The sequence below is a fragment of the Schistocerca nitens genome, chromosome 1 (genome assembly GCF_023898315.1).
Source record: "Schistocerca nitens isolate TAMUIC-IGC-003100 chromosome 1, iqSchNite1.1, whole genome shotgun sequence".
Lineage (NCBI taxonomy): Eukaryota > Metazoa > Arthropoda > Insecta > Orthoptera > Acrididae > Schistocerca > Schistocerca nitens.
Window position 1 is genome coordinate 464,601,874 of NC_064614.1, and position 27,799 is coordinate 464,629,672.

Sequence of the window (27,799 nt, forward strand, 5' to 3'; positions counted from 1 at the left end):
TTAAAACACTTCCACTGGACACAAAACTCCGCAGACATGAAAATTATTGAGCATATCTGGGATGCCTTGCAACGTGTTGTTCAGAAGAGATCTCCACCCCCCTCGTACTCTTATGGATTTATGGACAGCCCTGCGGGATTCGTGGCGTCAGTTCCCTCCAGCTCTACTTCAGATATTAGTCTACTCCATGCCATGTCGTGTTACGGCACTTCTGTGTGGTCGCGGCGGCCCTACACGGTATTAAGCAGGTGCAGCAGTTCTTTTCATTCTTCAATGTATTTCCAGATATCAGCGCCATCTACTATAACGGAAAAAATTGTTTTAAGTAAATCTCACACATTTTTTGGCGTTGAATCCGAATATCCAATAAGATTATAGGAGTTTTCATTTGAAAATACAATGTCGACGCCCGTCCATGCATGAGGTGTGGTTAGGAGGTGGCCAATCGTAGCGCAGACGTTGTCCGCACTGCTAATATGAACTTCCGACGTAGAATATTCTTTGCTTTCGTAGAATGCGTCGTTTTCGGTACATTTAGTTAAAACAAACACCATGTACACCTCCGCTTCCAGATTGTTACATATGCGCCAGATTTTGACAGCACTAATGGTTCATAATATTTATTATCCGTCCAGGGTCTGGACTCCGCTCAAACAGAACCCACAGGTCGTCTGCATGTCCAGAACTGTTCAAAATGTTCAAATGTGTGTGAAATCTAATGGGACTTAACTGCTAAGGTCATCAGTCCCTAAGATTACACACTACTTATCCTAAATTACCGTAAGGACAAACACACATACCTATGCCCGAGGGAGGACTCGAACCTCCGCGGGGACCAGCCAAAGAGTCCATGACTGCAGCGCCTGAGACCGCTCGGCTAATCCCGCGAGGCTGTCCAGAACTCCAGTGTCTCCTTGACCTGATTCGAGTGGTTAAAAAGGTGCTCAGTTAGTATCAAAACGAAGGCTCAGATATTGTTCCTTGTGAGTATCCTTCTGTTCTTCAGCCTGGATAATCCAGTACATATTCCATCGAAACTCCAGAGACCCACCCTGGGCTGATAACGCCAAGAATTCAAGCGTATTCGGTCGCTCATTTCATAACAAAGATACTCTTCCAGTGCTGCGAACCTTACTTGTAGCTCAGGTAATATACCTAAGACGTATTCGACCGCTACGGTCGCAGGTTCGAATCCTGCCTAAGGCATGGATGTGCGTGATATCCTTAGGTTAGTTAGGTTTAAGTAGTTCCAAGTTCTAGGGGACTGATGACCTCAGATGTTAAGTCCCATAGTGCTCAGAGCCATTGTTAAAACAAACACCCTGTACACTACCAATTACAGATTGTTACATATGCGCCAGGACTAATGCTTCATAACATTTCTTATCCATGCTTGCCTTGGGCTCCTCTGAAACAGTAACCCACAGGTCGTCTGCATGTCCAGAACTCCAGTGTCTTCTTGACTTGATTCCAGTGGTTAAAAAAGTGCTTATTCAGTATCAAAACGAAGGCTGACATATTGGTCCTTGTGAGTATCCCTTTGTTCTTAAGCCTGGGTAATCCACTAGACATACCATCCAAACTCCAGAAACCCACCCTGTGCTGATAACGCCAAAAATTGAAGCGTATTGGGCCCCTCATTTCATAACAAAAACACTCTTCCAGTGCTGCGAACCTTACTTGAAGCTCAGGTAAGATGGGTAAGATGTATTCGCCGAATTAACGTCCGTTTCGGACACTCTGAAAGTCTGTCCTTGTAGGCTGGACAGCTCTGTGTGGCAACGCGCGGGTTGTTGCAGACGTGAACGAGTGCCTGCTGCGGAACGGGCACGGGCCGTGCCAGGACCGGTGCGAGAACGAGTGGGGCGGCTACCGGTGCTCGTGCGAGGGCCTGCCCGGCACGCGGCTCGCCGCCGACGGCCACACGTGCGAGGACGTGGACGAGTGCGCCGACGGCTCGGCCGGCTGCTCGCACGGCTGCCTCAACACGCTGGGCAGCGCCTTCTGCCTCTGCCCGCCCGGGTTCATCCTCGGCTCCGACTGGAAGACCTGCCAGGGTAACGCGCTGCCACACCTCCTAACTGAACTCAAGTTGAAACTTCCTGGCAGCTTAAAACTGTGTGACGCTCCGAGACTCGAACTCGGGAGCTTTGCCTTTCGCGGACAATTGCTCTACCAACTGAGCTACCCAAGCACGAGTCACGCCCCCTCCTCACAGCTTTACTTCTGCCAATACCTCGTCTCCTACCATCCAAACTTTACAAAAGCTCTCCTGCTTCTGTAAAGTTTGGAAGGTAGGAGACGATGTACTGGCAGAAGTAAAGGTGTGCGGAGGGGGCGTGAGTCGTGGTTGGGTAGCTCAGTTGGTAGAGCACTTGTCCGCGAAAGGCAGAGCTCCCGAGTTCGAGTCTCGGAGCGTCACACAGTCTGCCAGGAAGTTTCATATGAGCGCACACTCCGCTGCAAAGTGAAAATCTCATTCTGAACTAAAGTTTTCCATATTTTTCGCCTAATCTATTTCACCTTGCCGTTTGCATTTGGATAATCTCTGACTCCAAATTTCGCCATTGGCAAATACGCAGTGTGTATCGCAGGGTCTCGAATTAAGACAATAGAAATTAACTGTTTCATTTCTCATTCTCTTAGAAATGATTCGTATGGAAATATTGTCTCTTGTATTAGCAGATGTCTTCTTAATTTAGTCAAGTTTGTTACCAGTGGTAAAGCGCTCCTATCAGAGCACAAAAAATGCGAGTATCTTCCTGTTTATTTAAAAGATTATGACTGACAGTTGGGGTGCCAGCTGCCTTATTCTACGTCCCTAAGCACCCTTAAAATTTTCCCAAAAATTTTGGCATGCAAACACATTTGTGCTTTTTTTAACTTGCGCCTCACCTCGAAATGTTACTAAATCCCTTAACTGTAGCTCACGAACACCTATGAGTCGATCGCTGCAAGTAGCTCGCAACCATTCACTCCCACCTGCCCTTCATCACTCGCTCATTCAGTCCAATTCATCGTCATTATCTCTTTGTATCTCTCTGTCATTGTCTCTTGTGTCGCAGCTAGAGTCCCCTTCGTTATGCCCTACTACTGCAGTATCCTCCCACTGTTACTGTTTGCCTCTTGGCCTCTCTTACTACTAATAACTCATTCCTTTCTTCCTTCCTACTGCTGCTGTTTCTACTCACCGGCACTATCATTTTCTTGTTCGTTGTCATTCTCTTATACTCTGTCTCTCATCATTACGACGGGTGCTCACCCACGTTAACTTTCCCTTCATTCCTAACCCCCTCCTCCCTCTCTTTGACACTGTCTCCGTCCTTTTCCTAGCACTTTTCTGTCACTTTTAACTATCTTCGACTGTGACTGTGTCCCTTTCGTTATTGAGATTGATTCCTTCGGTCTTTCTAAAAGACAACCACTTGCTGCTATTTTTTTGTGCTCCGCTAGGAGCTTTTTACCGCTTGTTCCCTTCTTTTTCCTGTGTCAGCAGTACATGTAACTCTTATGAAAAGAAATGTACTGGTCAGTGAAACTTAGGTAGTTTACGTATGTGAAACTGAAATAATGCAAAACTATTTTTAAACGTCAGTCCGGATTTTACGAGTAAAAGTTATAGATGTGCTTCAGTACTACAACTTAGGTTTCCCAGATGATAACAAAGATACTTTACAGCATACTTCTCCGTGCTACGTCACTTTGTAAACTATATTCTCTCACCGAATCTTACCTGCGTATTTTACGTGTACAGCGAGGGTAACTTTGAATCTCTGTATCTCGGAAACGGATAAAGATTTGGAGAAAACTTTCAAGGTATTTCGAAATCGGGATCTTAGAAAGAGATCGTAAAAATGACAGCGTTTTTTTGTGCATAACCATGTCGGCATCCGCGGTAATAACGGATAAAGGTTTTTCAAAACAGTGATGTGGTTCCTCTAAATAAATACCTAAAAAGCATACTGTTAACATTTGCTTCGTTTATTTATTATTTAAGTTTCGCCTCACTCCGGATTTTACGTGTAGAAGTAGGGTATCAAGAAAATTTTCAAGGTTATTCGAGATCTGGATCTTATAAATATACCCTAAAAATTTCAGCCATTTGTTGAGCATAGTCGTCCTGGAATCCTCGACTGGGTTTTGGTCCGCCAGTGACGGCGAAATTATAGCAAAAAAATTAAAAAAAACCTTTTTGGAGGATTTTCCGAGAAACCTTCCACGAACTAATTGTTCCTCCGGGCGCCCCGTAAGTCCGCCGCAGATCACATCAAACCCAAAAAGAACCAATAGATTTGCTCCTTTTCCTAAGAAGGAGGAAGTGTGTAATATTCACATTTTTTGACCCTGCCCAAGGGCAGCCAAAGAGCTATCCAAAACACTTGACCCTTCCTTTTTATCACCAACAGAATATGAGCAACGAAAAATCCTTGTTATTTGCGGCGTTTTTGGAACATAGGTACGCATTCTGTCACATGAATACCGATACATAGCGCCCTTCAATTATATCTATACTTTGAGGCAGAGGATCTTCTTGCCAATTTTCGAAATACGATCAGCCGAAGGCGTTGGAACATTATACCAGGCAAACAAGTGATGTAATTAGAGCAAGCAAATGATTAAATAGTCGCTTTTAAATTTTTCAGATAATTGCATAGTAGTGAACTGTTCGCTTGCGTTAACACAGATTTTAAAGAGTGCTTCACTTAGGGTTTCTTAGTAACGTTCATTTAGCGAGAGAGAATGTTGTTCTTGGAGGACAGTATACTTAGGAACACATGATGTTTCTTGGCTAGTATTTCAATGTAGCGATTGATTTTAAATCGCATTAAGGAATGCGTACTAGAAGCCGCCACAAGCAGTATCTGGATTTTTCAGCTGTTTTTGTTGTTGCGAGACATAAGGTTGCACTGTGGCAGCGTTTGTAAATACTACGGGTTCTGTATATTTAAGTGTTGACTAATGCATTAAAGCTATTTGGATGATACCGTTAATTTTCACTTATATAGATTTGTAGTGAGTAAAATTCCGTATATTTTTGAAAATTGTTACATAATCTGTGGACCATACTTTGCCGCTCGTGCACCATCTTGCACCCTGAAATGGAACTTCTACCATGGGACGCCTGAGATTTGCAAATGAAATGTATTTACTTAATGCCAAGACAATTTTCCCTGTTTTGAAAATGGAAATTTGTGTTAGCTGCCAACAGCCTCTATTTCAGTTTTCAACATGTAACTGTTTCTTTACAACACAGTAGTGACACGATTTTCTCATTTGCAACACTTTTAAATTTGAATAGAACATTTATTTCCAGGTACATGGTCCTTTTGCGTCTGGAAACAGTTTTTTCTGATTTCCAAAAACCATACTACATTTGTTTCGAGGTACATGGCCCTTTTGCGTCTGGAAAGAGTTTTTATGATTTCCAAAAACCGTACTTTTCCGGAGTAATTTTTGCAAGTTCGGAAAGACACTTGATGGAGGTAGCTGGGATACAGTGGAAAAGGGTACGGCGATTGATTTAGCCTGGATTACATTTACACTTTTTAAAACATTTATTTAAAGACCAAATTTGAATAAAACTGCAGTCGGTGATTTCCTGTTTAGATCAGTCCACAATTCAGTTCAAAAGTATTTAAGATTGAAACAAAAATTACTTTCAGAAACAAATATTCAAAGACAGTACTTTATTCCTGAGACAAACCGTAGAAAGAAACGAACACCTCTCATTTAAATCAATAAACTTCACAGTTTAATACAGCAACGAAAACCTTATCCTACAATAAGTTTCAATGGTATTTACACAAAGAGTAATGAACTGCCTCTCTCATACTGACTTATGAGGCCAAGATAAACTTATCAGCTGATACCAATACAAAACGAAAATTGTCTATAGCACTAGATAGTTATTAAAGCTCAAAGACTATGACATAATCTGAGTTGGAAGATAGCTTCCCTTTTTTTATAAATATCTGATCGTGTCCCTTCCAGTGCTTTATAAGAACATGTCCATTAAAATCCAGTATTAGTCTATGTCAGTCCACAGAAATAGAACACAATCTCGACTCGTACACCCGAAACTGCTCAGTGTAGCTCAGTATTTGACATTTGCATAAACAATCTCCTTGAACCCACTAGTACAGTTATTGATTCAACGTAAATTATTCTAGCCACTGACGTGGCATAATACCGGCGTATAAATAACCGTTCCAGCAAGTGGTCCGGAACTAATTGTTTGTACAGTACATTTAGCAAATAAATTCTGAGCAACTATCTGATTTCTAAAATACAGCTACATAATTATAGACCACCAATTTTAATCTGCATCATCAGTAACAAGAAATAGACGCACCTTCTAATACTGTAGCGCTGAAAACCCGACGACATTAATATTGCTGAGCGACCTTACCTGCAGCCAATATTCCATCAACACAACAGCTGCATTTCACTTCACGCACCCGCCCTCCAGAGACACGTTATATGCAGGCCGCCTGCTGCAGCAAGCCACTGTGTATCCCATATACACGGAGCGAACCGCTAACCGCCCTGTCAAGCGCAGCATCCAGTAAACAAACAGCGGCGCTTCGAACCTGCACGCCACTAGCGACAACCAGCGTACTGTCCTCCACTCTCCGTCGCAAGACTGTTTCACATCCTGCTGCAAGTTCCTTCTTCCTACAAAGCTTACTCGTTCACCTGCATAAACCAATTTAAAGCGGAAGTGTTCCGCTGCGCAGGGACAAAGAGTTGCCGCCAACCTAGTTCGGCTGTTGCCAATATAGATCAAAATGCCATACATGGCACACACTACAGCACGCTTCAAGTGAATGCTACCCTTTAAAAACTGAGTAAGAGAATATTTTAAACTTCTGTTTGAAGGGTGGCTAGAGAAGAGTCTGGAAAATTGAGTTCCGTAGTACAACACTCCCCCCTACTCCTAACGCCGGTAATTTTATTTGTTTGTTATGTATGGGACACCGAGCACTACATTATCAGTATAACGGACACAAGCCACCCTATTGTTATGTGTGTACAACCAAAATGCCATTTTATTCATGTAAGGTAAATCAAGTAATATTTTTAGACTGCACCAGAAGTTTGCAATAAAAGTCGTACATCGGCTTTGAATGTATAGTAAATTACTGCAGCTACATATATGAGCAGAATGTAATTACTGGGCATACAGGGTCGACACAGGAATACAATAAGTACCGAGGGTCGTGCAGGTGCCCGTGCATGTTAGTTATGCACTTGATGACATAAATACCAGCAACATAAGCACTAAATGCTCTTAAGCTAAATGCTCGGTAACACATGGCGACGCCATGTCTTCTTCTTGTTTTATCCTAATTTGAACGACTCCAGGTGCATGAAGTATACTCCGTGTCACATGAGTTTTGACCGCTAGCCAGTGGTTGTCTTTTAGAAAGAGAGAAGGAGACAGTGTCAGTGTCAGAAAAGGAAAGGGACACAGTTGCAGTGGAACATAGTTGACAGCGACAGAAAAGTCAACACAACAGAACACCTCTCAATTGTCTGAACAGAAAATGAAAACGAGACAAGTTCACATAAGGCGAAAAGTCTAATGATCACGGATTATCGACCAAGTGTCATCTACAGTGCATATTAGATGGTATACAAAAAAAGTGCATGAAAGTAGTTAGACTGGTATGACCGCATTCTATGTGCACAAGTTGTCACTTGTACCGTTGGATAAGAAAGACTTATGGTAAGGGAAGTTTCTATTTGAATTACGAAGTGTTTATCCACACTGAAACACAAGATGTCTGAAACAAGCGATAAAATACAAATTGTTTATTCTTTGCGATGTGGTTTGACTATGCAAATAAATGAAAGGCTGTCCTTTTTTTGTTTGTGAAGCATCTTCAGTGGCTTTGAATTTATATTATGATTGCAAATTTGTTGCTATATCACAGTTTTTGGTACTCTCTTGTCGTTAGGTGAGAAACAATTATTGTGGTGCATGTTTCGATAGGTTATTATTATTTGGTTCTGCTTACTATTTTGTTATCTTATTGATCCGTATGTGTCGACCTGTAGTGGTATTTAGTTGACCTGAGTGCGCTAGGATACCGTATTTTCGCCATTTTTCGAACACATTTCAGTTGAACACTTTGTTTATTCAAATAGGAGAAGACGAGAAGAACATATGGTGTCCTTGTGTGTTGGTTGTTTATTTACTGTGTACAGTGTCGCCACCTGTCGCCATATGAATTTCGTTTGTCTTTTGTCTGTGTTGTGGTATCTGTACGTACTTTGATATTCGTGCATTTCTAATGCTTGTATGTGTATGTGTATCTATGTGTGTGTGTGTGTGTGTGTGTGTGTGTGTGAGAGAGAGAGAGAGAGAGAGAGAGAGAATTTGTGTGTTAGTGCCTGTGTTTGGGGTGAAGTTATTTGTGAGTATTTAGTCTGGTGACATTCTACATCCGTTTTTTCTATTGTTTTAATGGCTAAAATGATCAGTGAGTTGTTACTTATGTTGATTTGATCGTTCATTACTTCATTGTTCATTGTCAGAGGTCTTTGTATGTGAAAGTTTTCCTGTAATGTTGGGAGTTGTATTTCGTAATTCTTGTTTCTAATAATTTTCGTATCCTGTTTCACGCTGGACTCTTTATATCCATGCTTTATTTGGTATTCATCGAACTTAGAATGGCTATTATGTTACTTCCAGATCAGTATGTATTCTCTGTGTCTAATTTTGAAATATCTGCCTGTCATGCCCAGATACACTGATTCGCAGTCTTGACTTTCTAACTTCTATACAGTGGCTCCTTGGTTTTTGTTTGTTTTTATTGCTGTTGTTCATAACGGTTTCTGGAAAATATTTGTTTATATATAATATGAGGGATCTTTATTTCTTCAGTAAATTTGCTGTTTTTTGTGTTGATTTGTGTTTGTATGTTAAAATGAGCTGCTGAGCTACTTCTTTTTGTTGGTTTAACTATGTCATAAGTGTTGATGTACTTTTGTTTGTATGTACTGCATTGTCTATGTTGCTTGTGGAGTTGTGTGGTTCTTGTGTATGCTGCTGATTTTCATTAGTTGTGTTTTGATTTTGTGGTTCAGCACATTATATGGAAAAATAAATTCAAAAACAAATAAACACCTTCGATACAGCAATAAAGAGTCACAATAACAAGAATAAATGTGACATTTACAGAAAAGCAACAGCAGAAGACACAGTTATACACGTCACATCGAGTCATTCAAAGCAACTCAAAGTAGCAGCTCTGCAACACGTTGCATGAAGGGTGAATAAAAAGGAATGAAAAAAGAATAAGAAACAGTAAAGCTCATAGTCAAAAACAATGGATACAACCGCCCTAACGTCTAAGATGGAACAGGATATGAAAATTATTAGAACGAACAACTGCAGCAGAAAACTTCTAGCATTGTACGAAAGCTTCCACGTAGAAAGAGTCCCTGAAATCAGCAAGAAAGTAAAAATGATCAAATCTATATAAGTATGAACTGACCAATCATGTTACCCACTAAAACAACAACGAAAAGAGATTTTAACATAGCCAGACCAAATAATAATTTAATCTGCGCCACAAACATAAGATAAACATCAACCTAGCCACCTGCACACTCAGCCACACCCCTCCCACACAGTCATACACTCACACACGCACTCACACACGCACACACACACACGCAGACACACACACACACACACACACACACACACAATAATACAAAATAACACACGCACAAATATAACAGATGAACGGATGGCAAATGCATACAGACACAACATACAAAGAAAAGAACGAAAACCACACAACGACATTTAACAAGACTATACACAGTAAAGACACAAAATCAGCACACAGTGAATAGTGAATGTGAAGTGTTCAATTGGAATGACTTCGAAAAACGGTGAGAATCGGACATCTTCGATTACGCAGACCAACTAAGTACAAGTCCAGGATGACATATATAGATTAATAAGGTCAGAACATTGTAAACAGAAGCAAATAGTAATTTAATCTTTCGAAATATGCGCTACAGGGGTTGTTCTTCGCCTATCAACAAGCGAATAACATGAATTGTTAAACAGTGACGCATCTTTAATCGTATAACGAATTTATTATATACATAAAAGAATCATCCATTGTGGGCCACTGAATATGCGTCAAAATAAAAAGGGGCCAACTGTGTGTGGCATAAACCATACAGCCTTTCATTTATTTGCATAGACGTACCACATCTTAAAGATCACAAAAAAAACTGAGGAACGACGGAAAACATAAAAAGTGACAAATTATTTATTGTGTCGATGATGTAATCTCGTCAAAATACGTATAAATAACTTACCATTCTGACTGTACATATCGTGCACTCAGAATGTAGTGACATGAAGTACCGGGTGATCAAAAAGTCAGTATAAATTAGGAAACTTAATAAACCACGCACTAATGTAGATAGAGAGGTAAAAATTGGCACTCATGCTTGGAATGAGATGGGGTTTTATTAGAATAAAAAAAAACCAAAGTTGACAAAATGTCCAACAGATGGCACTGGACAGCAGGTAACTGCTACCGTGACGGGTGAGAGGTACGCTGATATGTTACAGGATCGCATCATCCCCAGCCTGGCTGATAAACACCTGCTGGAACGTACGATGTTTATGCAGGATGGCGCTCCACCCCACATTGCTAGACGCGTGAAAGATCTCTTGCGCGCGTCGTTTGGTGATGATCGTGTGCTCAGCCGCCACTTTCGTCATGCTTGGCCTCCCACGTCCCCAGACCTCAGTCCGTGCGATTATTGGCTTTGGGGTTACATGAAGTAGCAAGTGTATCGTGACCGACCGACATCTCTATGCTGAAAGACAACATCCGACGCCAATGCGTCACCATAACTCCGGACATGCTTTACAGTGCTGTTCACAACATTATTCCTCGACTACAGCTATTGTTGAGGAATGATGGTGGACATATTGAGCATTTCCTGTAAAGAACACCATCTCTGCTTTGTCCTACTTTGTTATGCTAATTATTGCTATTCTGATCTGCTGAAGCGCCATCTGTCGGACATTTTTTGAACTTTTGTGTTTTTTTGGTTCTAATAGAACCCCATGTCATTCCAATCATGTGTGTCAATTTGTACCTATCTACATTATTCCGTGATTTATTCAGTTTTCAAATTTATACTGACTTTTTGATCACCGTGTATAATGACCAAATGATAATTGTTCCTACCAAAGCGAAATCCGTCACCAGGAATGTCAGAAAGAACGGTTCAGTATCCGTGTCTGGGAGACTCCGAAGGCTTATTTCCGCCGCTTAGTTGGAAAGAGATTTCTTCTCTCGTGTAATTTGTGAGAGTTGGTCGCCAGTGTCTCTGTTAAGTGGAAGTACTGTAATGCGTGTGTGTGTGTGTGTGTGTGTGTGTGTGTGTGTGTGTGGAAGGAATTAAAACGCCGAGCCGGAACATAGCCTATTGCTCTCGAATACCACAGAGGAGTACACTGCAACAGTGTTTGTTACACGTCCTCACTACACCACGCACTGCGAGGAGATTTGCCATTTAATACAGGACACTGACGCAAATAGTGGTGATCAGGCCGCTTCTAAAGACAGCAATGTCGATCGAACGTTAGACTTCCTTATTTCCTTGGCGATCAGGAAGCTTACGACAGCGCTCTTCTCTCCCATGCCAACCAAATACTGCTGGATTAACCTAGAGTTTATATCATTCTGCTTGTAGTTACATATTCTGTGTCAGTTTAAAAACTGTGCATGGTTGGTTGGTTGTTTTTGGGGAAGGAGACCAGACAGCGTGGTCATTGGTCTCATCGGATTAGGGAAGGATGGGGAAGGAAGTCGGCCGTGCCCTTTCAGAGGAACCATCCCGGCATTTGCCTGCAGTGATTTAGGGAAATCACGGAAAACCTAAATCAGGATGGCCGGACGCGGGATTGAACCGTCGTCCTCCCGAATGCGAGTCCAGTGTCTAACCACTGCGCCACCTCGCTCGGTAACTGTGCATGTATATTCCTTGATCGTAGATTATTTTAGCGGAAAAGAGTGTGCCATTTCGCATTCCTCATGTCTCACAGTCAATATAATGTCTCATATAAGCTAAAATGTTGTAGAAGTTTTCGTACATGTGGTGTATGAGCGTTATTTGTGTCGACATTGTGTTGTATTTGATATGCTTTGTATTTCCTGGTGTTCAGATTCAGTTACTCTGAAAAATATTTCGATGTCGGTACTAGTAGTCTTGGTGAGTGGAGACGTGACAGATCCCACTTCTAAGGCCATCGTTGGCCACACTTGACAAGGACAGTAACATATCTCGAACAGAACGGCCTCCTCCGTGCCAACCAGCATGGATTTCGAAAATATATATGGTGTGAAGACCAACTTGCACTTTTCTCACATGATATCCCGAAAGCCATAGATCAAGGCCGTCAGGCAGATGCAGTGACTCGATTTGCGGAAAGCATTTGACTCAGTACAACATCCACGCTTGTCATCAAAAGTACGATCATACGGGGTACGAGGCAAAATTTGTCACTAGATGGAGACTGTTTTGGTAGGGAGGATGCAGCATGTTATCTTGGCTGGGGGGTCATTGAGAGATGTAGGAGGATTTTCGGGTATACCCTAGGGAAGTGTGTTGGGTCCCATACTGTTCAAGTTCTGTATTAATGATCTTGCGGAGAACATTAATAGCAACCCAAGACTTTTCGCAAATGATGCAGTTATCTACTATGAAGTACAGGTTGGAATGGAGCTGTACAAATATTCAGTCAGATAAAAGAAAGATTTCAGAGTGCTGAAGTAACTGCCAGCTTGCTTTAAATTTTCAGAAATGTAAAAGTGAGCACTTCAGGAAACATATATAACGTAGTATCGTATGAATATGATAATAGTGAGTCACAACTGGACTCTATAAATTCATACAAAACATGGATGTAACACTTAATTGGGAGATGAAGTGCAATGACCTTATAGGCTTATTCGAGGGTAAAGCAGACACCAGGTTTATATTTAATGGTAAAAAACTAGGGAAATGCAATGAGTCTACACAGAAGATTGCTTACAAATCACTCGAGCGTCCCGTCCTAGATCACTGCTCAAGTGTGGGCGACCCGAACCAAGTAGTACCCGCAAGGGATATAGAACGTATACAGAGAAGGCAGCACAACTGGTCAGAGGTTTGTCTGTTCCCCAGGAGAGTGCCACAGAGACGATGTCTAGAAGTAATCTCACAAACTTTTGTAGATGACGTAAACTATCCCAAGGAAGCATGCTTACCGAATTTCGAGAACCGGCTCTACATGATGACTCTAGGAAATGTTACAACATCCTATATATCACTCCAGAAGGTATGGTGAGGACAAGATCATACTAATTACAGTGTGCTTTGAGGCACTTAAACAAGCGTTCTTCCCGTGACCCACCCTAAATTGAACTGGAAGGAAACCCGAATAACTGATACGATGGAATGTATCCTCGCGCCATGCACTCCACAGTGGTTCGTAGAGTATAAATGTAGCTGTAGATGTAGACTTCGATGTCACTTGGCTAAACATTATGAAGAAAACTGGAATCATATAAGTGGCTTTCCTCTCGGTAATACGCATGTGGATTCTCATCGACCGGGATTTGTCCGATATTAGATGGTCTTGTGAGTCTCACCTAAACTGGATGTTAATTCCTGACGTTCCCTTTTGCAACTACTGACTACAACGTATGACAGTGACCAGCCACGTCATGCACTGAGATGACACAAGTCATAAGATGCCTCCTAATAACGTGTCGGATCTCCTTTTGTCCGCCGTTGTAAAGCAACTCGACGTGGCAGGACCTCAACAAGTCGTGGAAGTTCCCTGCAGAAATATTGAGTCATGCTGCCTGTATAGCCGTCCATAACTGACAAAGGATTGCCGGTGCAGGATTTTGTGTACAAACTGTTCTCTCGATTATATAAATATATAAATGCTTGATGAGATTCATGTCGGGCAATCTGGGTGGCCAAATTATTCGCTCGAATTGCACAGAATGTTCTTCAAACTAATCGCGAACAGTTGTGGCCCGGTGAAATGCCACATCGTTGTTAGTGGACTTGAAGTCCATGAATGGCTGCAAATGGTCTCCAGGCAGGCGAGTATAGCCATTTCCAGCAATTATCGGCTTAGTTGGACCACAGGACCCAGGACGATTATGGAGCCACCGCCGGCTTGCACAGTGCCTTGTTGACAACTTGGTTCCATGACTTCGCGGAGAGTGCACCACTCTAGAATACTACTATCAGGTGCTGGCCAACTGAAATCGGGACTCTTGTGACCAGGCCACGGTTTTCAAGTTGTCTACGGTCCCTTCAAATTCTGAAGGTGGCAGGGGTAAAATACAGGGACCAAAAGGCTATTTACAATTTGTACAGAAACCAGATGGCAGTTATAAGAGTCGAGGGACATGAAAGGGAAGCAGTGGTTGGGAAGGGAGTGAGACAGGGTTGTAGCCTCTCCCCGATGTTATTCAATGTGTATATTGAGCAAGCAGTAAAGGAAACAAAAGAAAAATTCGGAGTAGGTATTAAAATCCATGGAGAAGAAATAAAAACTTTGAGGTTCGCCGATGACATTGTTATTCTGTCAGAGACAGCAAAGGGCTTGGAAGAGCAGTTGAACGGAATGGACAGTGTCTTGAAAGGAGGGTATAAGATGAACATCAACAAAAGCAAAACGAGGATAATGGAATGTAGTCGAATTAAATCGGGCGATGCTGCGGGAATTATATTAGGAAAGAGAGGCTTAAAGTAGTAAATGAGTTTTGGTATTTGGGGAACAAAATAACTGATGATGGTCGAAGTAGAGAGGATATAAAATGTAGACTGGCAATGGCAAGGAAAGCGTTTCTGAAGAAGAGAAATTTGTTAACACTGAGAGTAGGTTTAAACGTCAGGAAGTCGTTTCTGGAAGTATTTGTATGGAGTGTAGCCATGTATGGAAGTGAAACATGGACGATAAATAGTTTGGACAAGAAGAGAATAGAAGCTTTCGAAATGTGGTGCTACAGAAGAATGCTGAAGATTAGATGGATAGATCACATAACTAATGAGGAGGTATTGAACAGAACTGGGGAGAAGAGGAGTTTGTGGCACAACTTGACTAGAAGAAGGGATCGTTTGGTAGGACATATTCTGAGGTATTATGGGATCACCAATTTAGTATTGGAGGGCAGCGTGGAGGGTAAAAATCGTAGAGGGAGACCAAGAGATGAATACACTAAGCAGATTCAGAAGGATGTAGGCTGCAGTAGGTACTGGGAGATGAAGAAGCTTGCACAGGATAGAGTAGCATGGAGAGCTGCATCAAACCAGTCTCAGGACTGAAGACCACAACAATAACAACAGTCCAACTGATATAGTCACGAGCACAGGAGAGGCGCTGCAGGCGATACGTGCAGTTAGAAAGGTAGTCGCGTCGGTTGTCTGCTGCCATAGCTCATTATGACTATAATAATGGATGGGTTCGTCGTACGCCCCGCATTGATTTCTGCGGTTATTTCACGCTGTGTTGCTTCTCTCTTAAGCTGGCCGGGGTGGCTGAGTGGTTCTAGGCGCTACAGTCTGGAACCGCGCGACCGCTACGGTCACAGTTTCGAATCCTGCCTCGGGCATGGATGTGTGTGATGTCCTTAGGTTATTTAGGTTTAAGTAGTTCTAAGTTCTAGGGGACTGATGACCTCAGAAATTAAGTCCCATAGTGCTCAGAGCCATTTGAACCGTTTTGAGCTTCTCTCTTAGCAATGTCAACTCGACTGCCCTCGGTAGTTACGTGAAGGCCGTCGACCACTGCGCTGGCCGTGGTGAGTCGTGGTATTCTCGGCACACTATTGACACTGTGGATCTCGGGATGTTGATTTCCGATCGATTTGCGAAGTGGAATATCCAATGCGTCTGCCTGCCACTATCATTCCGTGTCCATAGACTGTTAAATGCCGTCGTTTGATCACAATCAGGTCGAAAACTTTTTCACATGTATTGCCTGACAGCTCCGCCAAAGTACTCCCCTTTCATACCTCGTGTACACGATACTATCGCCAGCTTTGTACGTGCATATCAAAATCCTATGACTCCTGTCACCTCAGCTGTGTCCGTCTCGTAAGCTGCAGCCGTTTCCCTGCGCAGACATCGACGAGTGCGCGGAGGGCGGCGACGCGGGCTGCCTGCACGGCTGCCACAACTTCCCCGGCGGCTTCCGCTGCGCCTGCCCGACCGGCTACCAGCCCGCCGAGGCCGCCACTGCGCAGCCGCAGGACAGCGACGTCGCCGCCGACGACCAGCAGCGCTGCGTCGACGTCGACGAGTGCGCCGCCGACAGCGCCGAGGTACGGCCTATCAGCGCTGGAGCCGCCTGCGTCTTCTGCTGGCCACTCTTATACGCACTGAGCAACTGAGCAGTTAGGAAGCACTCAGGTTGATTCCGGGGCCTTTCATTCCGGAAGGCATCCGCACTTTTATTTAGTGAACAAAATACGAGTTTCCCAGGTATCGGCTTTTTGCAATTAGAACGGTACATAATCCACAGATGGAAAGGTGTACTACTGGCCATTAAAATTGCTACACCAAGAAGAAATGCAGATGATAAACGAATAGTCATTGGACAAATATATTATACAAGAACTGACATGTGATTACATTTTCACGCAATTTGGGTGCATAGATCCTGAGAAATCAGTACCCAGAAAAACCACCTCTGGCCGTAATAACGGCCTAGATACGCCCGGGAATTGAGTCAAACAGAGCTTGGATGTCGTGTACAGGTACATCTGCCCATGCAGCTTCAACACGATACCACATTCATCAAGAGTAGTGACTGGCGTATTGTGACGAGCCAGTTGCACGGCCACCATTGACCGGACGTTTTCAACTGGTGAGAGATCTGGAGAATGTGCTGGTCAGGGCAGCAGTCGAACGTTTTCTGTATCCAGAAAGACCCGTACAGGACCTGCAACACGCGGTCGTGCATTATCCTGCTGAAATGTAGGGTTTCGCAGGGATCGAATGAAGGGTAGAGCCACAGGTCGTAACACATCTCAAATGTAACGTTCACTGTTCAAAGTTCCGTCAATGCGAACAAGAGGTGACCGAGACGTGTAACCAATGGCACCCCATACCATCACGCCGGGTGATACGCCAGTATGGCGATGACGAATGCGCGCTTCCAATGTGCGTTCACCGCGATGTCGCCAAATACGGATGGGACCATCATGATGCCGTAAACAGAACCAGGATTCATCCGAACAAATGACGTTTTGCCATTCGTGCACCCAGGTTCGTCGTTGAGTACAGCATTGCAGGCGCTCCTGTCTGTGATGCAGCGCCAAGGGTAACCGCAGCCATAGTCTCCGAGCTGATAGTCCATGCTGCTGCAAACATCGTCGAACTGTTCCCGCATATGGTTGTTGTCTTGCAAACGTCCCCATCTGTTGACTCATGGATCGAGACGTGGCTCCACGATCCGTTACAGCAATGCGGGTAAGATGCCTGTCATCTCGACTGTTAGTGATAAGAGGGCGTTGGGATCCAGTACGGCGTTCCGTATTACCGTCCTGAACCCACCGATTCCATATTCTGCTAACAGTCATTGGATGTCGACCAACGCAAGCAGTAATGTCGAGATACGATAAACCGCATTCGCGATAGGCTACAATCCGACCTTTATCAAAGTCGGAAACGTGATGGTACGCATTTCTCCCCCTTACACGAGGCATCACAACAATGTTTCACCAGGCAACGCCGGTCAACTGCTGTTTGTGTATTAGAAATCGGTTGGAAACTGTCCTCATGTCAACACGTTGTAGGTGTCGCCACCGACGCCAACCTTGTGTGAATGCTCTGAAAAGCTAATCATTTGCATATCACAGCATCGTCTTCCTGTCGGTTAAATTTCGCATCTGTAGCTCGTTATCTTCGTGGTGTAGCAATTTAATGGCAGTAGTGTAATTTAGAGAGTTCTAAGTGGTCGTTGAAGTCTTCTATTGATATTAATGATCCTGAGGATGACGACCGATGACGAAGTAACTCGAAACCCTTTAGAAGTTCTACGATTTCTGAATGGCCTGGCTGTGAATCCCAACATAAATAAATGTAAAGTTTCACGGATAAATGGGTGATAAGATCCAGCACTGTTGGATTACACTATTAGAGACAAGTCACAGAAGACGGTAAATACAGTAAAACACATTCTACGTAAAACAAAATGTCCGAGTGGGGCGCAAATAGGTAGAGGGTACGTACATGTGTAGACAATCAAAACACTACATTTTCAGAAAATTCGATGATTTATTCAATAGAAAGTGCCTCGCGAACTGAGCAAGACAATGTCGCGCTGTTCCACCTCTGGCCCCTACACAAGCAGTTATTCGGCTTGGCACTGATGGACAGAGTTGTTGGATGTCCTCCTGAGGGAAATTGTGCCAAATTCTGTGCAATTGGAGCGTTAGATCGTCAAAATCGCAAGTTTGTTGAAGGCATTGCCGATAATGTTCCAAACGTTCTCAGTTGGTGTGAGATCCAACGACCTCGCTGGTGAAGGCAGGGTTTGGCAAGCACGAAGGCGGGCAGTAGACACTGTCGTGCGTGTGCGGGTGGACATTATCTTGCTGAAATGTAAGCTGAGGATGGCCTGCCATGAGTGTCAACAAATCCGATCGTAGAATATCGTTGACGTACCGTTGTGCTGTAGAGGTGTCATGGGTAACTTCGCTAGTCGTCGAGGCCCAGTTCGAATTGAATCACTGAAGACAATTCTGCTCCAATCCCTGAGATTCGAGGCAGAAGAAATCCTATGAAGTTAAATAGCGCCACAGACCATCATTCCCGCTTGTCGTGCTGTATGCTGGGCGACAGGCTGGTACACCAAAGCTGTGTTGGGCGTCTCTAGACATGTGTCCGCTGGTCATCAGGGCTCAGTTCGAAGCGGATCTCATTACTGAAGATGTTCCTGCAGATGCCTCAGACAGCGTTTGGATACCAACATGACTCTATCAATTAATCGGTCAGTGCCAAGCCGAATAACTGCTAGCATATGAGCCATAGATGAACCAACGCGTTATTGAGTTGCTCAATTTGTGAAACACTTGTTCTTGAAGAAACTATCCAATTTTTCGAAAATGTAATCACTCGTTCGTGCGTACATGTACATCTCACCTACCGATTCCCGTCCCATTCAGATTTTTCTTTTTTTTTCATCTTGCGATGGTGTGGTAAATAAAGTTCGGTTGAAGAGTTCACAAGAATGTGCGTATACAAAAGTTCGTTAAAAAATGTTAGTGCAATTTTTGGCTCTCACGTAAGTCTCACGGCATGATTTTCACACTTGCTGCTTTAGCACACTGTTCCACACCCGCGCATTAGTTACAGTTTCTGAATTAATATTCATGAGTAGGGAACAAAAATCAGGCGATTATTATAGCAAAATCAGTTTTTCATGACACAGTTCAATCACTATTTATTGCGTTGTATTTTGCTTTCACACAATGAAATTAGCACTTGTGAGACGGTATAGAGTTTTATTTTAATAATAATTTGACTCCAAGCCCCAATAGCATTAATGTAGGCTGCTATAAACGAAAATTACTCACTCAATTCGAACAGAACCACAAGTCCCACTGTCCTCTTTCTTCTAGCAGTTTGGCGCGAAATCACAGATCGCCACATGTTCACTGACGCCGATGTATTCCTCGTAATACGTTCTCACACAAATAATAGTAGCATTTCCAATTCACCAAATATTTGCATCCACAATTGCACTATTAAACAATACTCTTTGTCGAAATAAATCGGCGCCAAAAAAATTCCAACTCAAACGACCACATGGGCCACCCAAAAGTGGAGCCTGTTCACCACGCACCGGCTCCCCGACTGCCGAACGACTGACCAACGATTGAGCCCTGGCCAAGATGGCCGTCGCTTATAGGGGCTTGGACGTCTACTCCCCTGGTTATGCAAGTACCAGTCTCACCAGTTAAGGTTACAAATTTTGATACATAGATCCCTCGACAGAAGTAAGTACACCATCGGAACCGCGCTAAAAAGTACATCTTATTCACTATGTTACAATAATTTCTAGGTTTATTCTATCGCCCGTAAATAAAGTTTTAGTTTTTGCAAAATTTCACCACTTAGCGCAAATTTGTTTGCTTGCATCTGTGCTGCAAAGTTTTAACATAGAACTGCATATAGCACCCTTTTTAGACGTAATCTATAGCGATCTATACATTGTGCTGCTCAAAATCTTCATATCTATAATAAATAATTAATTATGGGCGACAAACGTTAATAATAATTTGCAAACAATGAAAGCTATTGCAAGTCCAGTGTATAGTATAACTTAACTAGTTTAAAATACGTGTGGTGCCACCCAAAATATTGTATAGTGTCATTCCTTACGTCATGAATTTTCTACTGAATTTCATAAACAATTTTCCATCAAACTTTGTTTATTGCTCTTTACGGGCTTAAGTATTTATGTATCTTAACATATGACTACGGCACTCGATCCGCTATGACGAAACGTTTTTAATGAGTACTCACTCATGCCTGTAAGTTTTTATTTATTATTTTTATTCATCTTTCAGTATTCGCGATATTAACCGATTTTGAGGTTACTATAACTTTTGCGTCTCGTGACTTGAAGGTGCATATTGCTGACAATAATCCACTGCCGCATCGCTCTTCACCGTAAGTTACATAGTTTTCGCGTAATGCGCGAAAAACCAAACAATGCCCCAAGCTGGGGGCCACGTGGCCGCCCGGCGGCGGAGACTTCCCACCGACCGTTGCAAATTTCGCGCGGGCGCGCTGCGCGCTTCCGCGAATCGCGCACCATTTCGCGCGCTCGCTCTCCACAAAGCAATCCTTGCATATTAGACCTATTCATCTAGTAACGGGGGTTTGTACCGTCACAAAAAATGGTTCAAATGGCTCTGCGCACTATGGGACTTAACATCTGAGGTCATCAGTCCCCTAGAACTTAGAACTACTTAAACCTAATTAACCTAAGGACATCACACACATCCATGCCCGAGGCAGGATTCGAACCTCCGACCTGAGCAGTCGCTCGGTTCCGGACTGAAGCGCCTAGTACCGCTCGGGCACCACGACCGGCTGTACCGTCACAATCTCAGAGTGCACCTAGGAGCAAACATATGGAGTGACCTGAAGTGGAGTAACTACATAAAACAGATAGTAAGGAAAGAAGATTGTTGAAAGGCATAGGAAGAATCTTAACAAAATGTAATTCATTCACGAAAGATTCTCGTTCAAGTGATAACTGACTCTCGTTTAGCAATCTGGCACCTTTACAACCTAGGGTTGACGGAGGTGATACTGAAGATCTACCGTAGGACGGCACGTCTCTTTACGGGATCCGCAAGTCAGCGCAAGTTCGTTATGGAGAAGCTCACCAAACTCTAGTGGCGGACACAACAAGAGAGACAGACGTTGCGCAGCACAGGGAGGTTTGCTACTGAAATTCCCGAACAGTATGCTCCGGAATGAGCACTCCGTCTTCAGGCCACGAGTGTCATCCTCAGAGGAGGACGCGGATAGGAGGGGCATGGGGTCAGCGCACTGCTCTCCCGGTCGTTATGATGGTATTCCCGACCGAAGCCGCTACTATTCGGTCGAGTAGCTCCTTAATTGGCATCACGAGGCTGAGTGTACTCCGAACAATGGCAACAGCGCACGGGGGCCTGGATGGTCACCCATCCAAGTGCCGACCACGCCCGACAGCGCTTAACTTCGGTGATCTCACGGGAATCGGTGTATCCACTGCGGCAAGGCCGTTGCCTGCGGCGGGAAGAGGCGAACAGCATATTACTCCATCCCACATGTGTCTCACACACGGTAGGGAAATTGGAGAAATTAGAGCTCCTACAGAGGTTTACCAAGACGCATTTTTCCCACGCGGCACTCGTGAATGGAACAGGAAATGGGAGGGCGGAAGATAATTGTACCAGAAAAAATATTTTTCTGTGTAGTGTCTTAAATACCACTGTTGCACTGGTACATTCTTACTTTCGACCAGTCATGTGCTACCTTTCGCGACCTGTGTACCTGATCCCCATACTTACAGTGTTACAATTGTTGAACTATATGAAAAACCGAAAATTAGTTACAAATTACGGCATGTACACACTTTATTCAACGTGTAAACGTCACTACAAATTTTCGTACGGCATGTACACACTTTATTCAACGTGTAAACGCCACTACAAATTTTCGGATTTAGCTAATGACGTGTTCGATATGCCTGCCTTCATTGGCGGTGATCTGGCGCAGACGAATATCGAAATTGTGCATGACCCTCTGAAGTGTCGGAATATCGTTGCTGTCGATGACCTCCTGAATGGCTGTTTTCAGCTCAGCACTGGTTTTGGGGTTACTGTTGTTCATCTTGTCTTTAATATAGCACCACAAAAAGGTTTCGCATGTGTTTCGATGGACTAGGGCTCCGTCTTGCATGAACCACATGTTATCGAAATCAGGGTCACTTTGGATAATGAGGATGAAACCATATTCCAAAACCTTTACGTACCATTCGGTAGTCACCGTGCCATCAAGGAATATCGCAATGATTATTCCGTGACTGGACATTGCACACCGCAGTCACCTGATGAGTGTGAAGAGACTTGTCGATCGCGAAATGCGGATTCTCAGTCCCCCAAATGCGCCAATTTTGCGTATTGACGAACCCATCCAAATGAAAGTGGTCTTCGTCGCTAAACCAAACCATATTCACATCAATGTCCTGTTCGTCAATTCTGTAGACAATAGTGCTGTCCCATGGCTTTGGGGCTTATTAACTGATGGGTTTGAGTGTTATGTGGGAAGAGATGCTGGTCTTCAACCACAATTTTTCACAGTGTCTCCCGGTTGTTTTCCACCTGTTGTGCAGCTCATCTGATCGATTTCCTGGGGCTGGTTTGAAACACAGCGCGTGTCTTCTCGGTGTTTTCAGGCAATTTCGCCCTTTTCGGACTAACGGCATTGCCAACAATGTCATCAGGAACACTACCCGTTCTCTCAAACTTGCAAATCAAATTCTTCATTGTTAGCACACTTGGACCTGTTGTCCTCAGCTTTAACTCGGTCGCAGTCTTCCTTTGAGCCGCAGTTGGACTGTTATTGCTCGCACAGTAGGCCTTCGCTAGCGCTATACGCTCAGGCACGCTGTACTCTGACATTTTTACGTGCAAATGGCCGACAACAACAAGGCTCGTGTGTATGCACATACTAATTCCCATCATGACCCACGCCCACCATGCAGTTTGAACGTCGTAACACCGTTCAGAAGTTATGAAGATTTTATTTCATATAGTTCAATAATAGTCACCGTGTGTTCACGCTCACGGGCCGCATCAGCACCAGAGCTAAGCTTTCCTACGTGCCACTGCAGTAAATTGTACCTCAAAATACGACTATTCAACAGAGAGCGTAAATTATCACAAGCAGAAATTAAAAAGAAAATTAACTCAAGAATTCAGAACAGCAAACTCTCTCCCACGAATTTCCCCTGCGGGGCGGAGTGAAACCAGTCGTGGATCGGATCCGGAATGATCTTACTGGTTGGCCATCCGTACTTTTGAGGAACGTCTGATGTCCTGTTCATAACCACTTTCTTGCTTCAGTGAAACTGCTGCTCGTTTATTTCGACAGAGATTTCCGGTTTACTCCAACCTCAACAATCTGTAGGCAATAATGTATGTTTGTTGCAAACGCCCCTCTTTCCTTTTTTGTGTTTTGGCTCATACCTGAGTAGTCTTCTCACTGAGGTGATGAAACTAGTGGTATACCTCCAGATATCAAGTCTGACCTCCTTTTGTCCCGTGTAATGCAGTAACTGGACGTGGCACAAGTCAGTGATAGTCCATTCCATAGACACTGAGCCATGATACCTCTGTATTCGACCATAATTGCGAAAGAGTTGCCGGTATAGAATATTGTGCACGATGACGGGCGATCTGGATGCCCAAGTCATTCGCTGCAGTTGTCGAAATTGTTCTTTAAACCAGTCGCGAAAAGATGTGGCTCGGTGAAAAGGCGCATCGTTGTTTGGAAACATGAAGTCCATGAATGGCTCAAATAGTCTCCAAGCAGCAGAACATAACCATTTCCACTCAATGATCGGATCAGTTGGACGACAGGACGCAGTCCATTCCATGTAAACACAGCACACAGAGCCATCAACAGCTTGCACTGTGTCTTGTTGACAGCTTGGGTCTATGGCCTCGTAGGGCCTGCACCACACTAGAACGCTACCATCAGCTCTTGCCGACTGCGGGACTCGTCTGACCAGGCCATGGCTTTCCAGGAGCTCATAGAGGCGCTGCAAGCGATGTCGTCTGTTAGCAAAGGCGCTCGCGTCAGTCGTCTTCTGCTATAGCCCATTAACGTCAAATTTCGCAGCACGGTTCTAACGCACACGTTCTTCGTACGTCCCACATTCATTTCGGCGGTTATTTCATTCATTGTTGCTTGTATGTTAGCACTGACAACCGTACGGAAACGCCGCTCCTCTGGGTAGTTATGCGAAGGCTATCGGCCACTGTCCGTGATGAGAGGAAATGGCTGAAATTTGGTATTCTCGGCGTAGGTTTGAAATTCTAGATCTAGGAACACTGAATTCCCTAACGATTTCCGAAATGTGTGTTCCAAGCGTCTAGCTCCAACTAATATTCCGTTTTCATGGTCTGTTAATTCCTGTCGTGCAGCCACGATCACGCCGGGCATCTTTACACACGAATCAATGCAAATGACAGCTCCGCCAATGCACTGCCCTTTTATACCTTTCGTACGCGACCCTACCACCGTCTGCAAACGTGTGTATTACCATCTCCTGACTTTTGTCATCTCAATGTACGGTGATGAGGATGATGATGATGAAGTCCCATACTCTGTAATAGAGCGTAGGGGACAATGCGCCGGCCGAAGTGGCCGAGCGGTTCTAGGCGATACAGTCTGGAACCGCGCGACCACTACGGTCGCAGGTTCGAATCCTGCCTCGGGCATGGATGTGTGTGATGTCCTTAGGTTAGTTAGGTTTAAGTAGTTCTCAGTTATAGGGGACTGATGACCTGAGAAGTTAAGTCCCATAGTGCTCAGAGCCATTTGAACCACTTGGGACGATGCGGGAGACCCGCACCGCCGTACTAGGCAAGGTCCTAGTGGAGGTGGTTTACCATTGCCTTCCTCCGATCGTAATGGGGATGAATGATGATGATGAAGACGACACAATAACACCCAGTCATCTAGAGGCAGGTGAAAACCCCTAACCCCGCCAGGAATCGAAACCGCGATCCCGTGCTCGGGAAGCGAGAACGCTACCACGAGACCACGAGCTGCAGACATTCTTGAGAAACTGATTCATATCTCATGTTCCCCCTATTTGTTCCACAGGTTTCATTACTTCATAAATACTTGTCTAAAATACCTTTCATCTTCCCAACCTACCACTCTCACAAGTAATTTTATCTCTGCGCTCTTTGTGTTGGTTTTGGTTCAAAAAATGGTTCAAATGGCACTGAGCACTATGGGACTTAACATCTGTGGTCATCAGTCCCCTAGATCTTGGAACTACTTAAACCTAACTAACCTAAGGACATCACAAACACCCATGCCCGAGGAAGGATTCGAACCTGCGACCGTAGCAGTCGTGCGGTTCCTGACTGAGCGCCTAGAACCGCGAGACCACCGCGGCCGGCTATGTTGGTTTTATTTGTATTGTTAGCATTCATTATTCGTACTAGATAAAAGTAATACCGATAAAGCGATCAAAATGTAGAATGCAACTGGAGCCTCCAGTTTGCTGATTTCAAGACTTTGCAACCAAATGAACTGTCACCTTTAGAACTATGTACCAGCTATAAGTGGTTGAGATTACTATCAAATGACGCAAATCTAAGTCCAATGTCAAAGGTCGCAGTTTCAACATGTTAGGTACTTCAGATGGGGCAAAACGTTCACTAGGTGGAGAGGGAATTCGTCATTCTGTGATCGTTCCTTTCGTGCAGGTCACATAGCTATCACACTGATGGTTGATAGAATTGGATAGAAGAGGGCTGTACGGAACGCCAATTACCACGCGACACGTTTCGATGAAACGGCTACCATTTTCTCTATTTAGCCGAAACAAACGGCAAAGAAACCTTCCCCAGTTACTCCATATGCCATATTTCATCTGGGGAAAACACAGTCTTATGTGGACTAAGAACATGAAGTGTTCTTCAAAGAACAGTCAGTTCTATTACTTCCCAGTCCCACATGTTTTCCAGACATTCCATTCATGTAATCTGAGTGTTGTACTGTAGCCTGTTGTCGTCATTGTCACTGTTCTCCTGGAACAGCAGCTTTATCAACTTGCATTTGAACTACATGGAGGGACAGTTCACTGACGCATATCAAGGTCACATTTGATTCCATTCCATAACGTTTCACATCACATTGAGATACCATTTTCAAAAATTCACGAGGCACCTGGTGGACGTTTGTTTCCACCACTTCTCAGTCAGTTGTCAGCTGGTGGTGAACGTGAAAATTTGTAGTCGGCGCAACACAGTTATGTTTATGTTTGCACATAATACTTTTACATTGGACATACCGATGTGTAATAGTCATCATGGCAGCGGGAAGTGCATATACTACATGCAGCGACCTTCAACCCTGATGGACAATGTGTTGTAAAAATTTAAAGCACGCCTCTGTGAAAAACGGTCATCCAATAAGTTGCTTTTTGAGCACTCTTGACTTGTGAAACTTTCTTCACTTGTCATACTTTGCAGATGGCCCCCAGACTGATACTGTAGACTATACAGGGGGTCCATTGATAGTGACCGGGCCAAATATCTCACGAAATAAGCATCAAACGAAAAAACTACAAAGAACGAAACTCGTCCAGCTTGAAGGGGGTAACCAGATGGCGCTATGGTTGGCCCGCCAGATGGCGCTGCCATAGGTCAAACCGATTTCAAATGCGTTTTTTAAATAGGAACCCCCCATTTTTATTACATATTCGTGTAGTACGTAAATAAGTATGAATGTTTTAGTTGGACTACTTTTTTCGCTTTGTGATATATAGCGCTGTAATAGTCGCAAACGTCTCAGTACGTGGTACCACGTACCATTCCGCCAATGCGGAAGGTATTTGCTTCGTGATACACTACCCGTGTAAAAATGGACCGTTTACCAATAGCGGAAAAGGTCGATATCGTGTTGATGTATGGCTATTGTGATCAAAATGCCCAACGTGCGTGTGCTATGTATGCTACTCGGTATCCTGGACGACATCATCCAAGTGTCCGGACGGTTCGCCGGATAGTTACGTTATTTAAGGAATCAGGAAGTGTTCAGCCACATGTGAAACGTTAACCACGACCTGCAATAAATGATGATGCCCAAGTAGGTGTTTCAGCTGCTGTCGCGGCTAATCCGCACATCATCATATTTCTATGCACCAGGAATTGCATGGCGACGACTTTGAAAGTCGTGTACAATTCTGCGACTGGGCACAAGAGAAATTACGGGGCGATGACAGATATTGAACATCAACAGAAGCAAAACGAGGATAATGGAATGTAGTCGAATTAAATCGGGTGATGCTGCGGGAATTAGATTAGGAAATGAGAGGTTTAAAGTAGTAAATGAGTTTTGCTATTTGGGGAGCAAAATAACTGATGATGGTCGAAGTAGAGAGGATATAAAATGTAGACTCGCAATGGCAAGCAAAGCGTTTCTGAAGAAGAGAAAT

The 27,799-nt window shown here is 43.8% G+C and overlaps 1 protein-coding gene and 1 pseudogene across 1 annotated transcript in view; one reads left to right on the forward strand and one right to left on the reverse strand.

The window, feature by feature from the left end:
- LOC126254096 (fibrillin-3-like) overlaps nt 1–27,799 on the forward strand; it is a 266,318-nt gene that overhangs the window by 114,916 nt on the left and 123,603 nt on the right. The window contains exons 9-10 of the mRNA XM_049955286.1: nt 1,800–2,057; nt 16,177–16,376. Of these exons, the coding sequence (XP_049811243.1) occupies nt 1,800–2,057; nt 16,177–16,376 (458 nt within the window). The remainder of the gene's footprint in view (nt 1–1,799; nt 2,058–16,176; nt 16,377–27,799) is intronic.
- On the reverse strand, nt 21,727–21,844 carry LOC126205688 (5S ribosomal RNA; annotated as a pseudogene).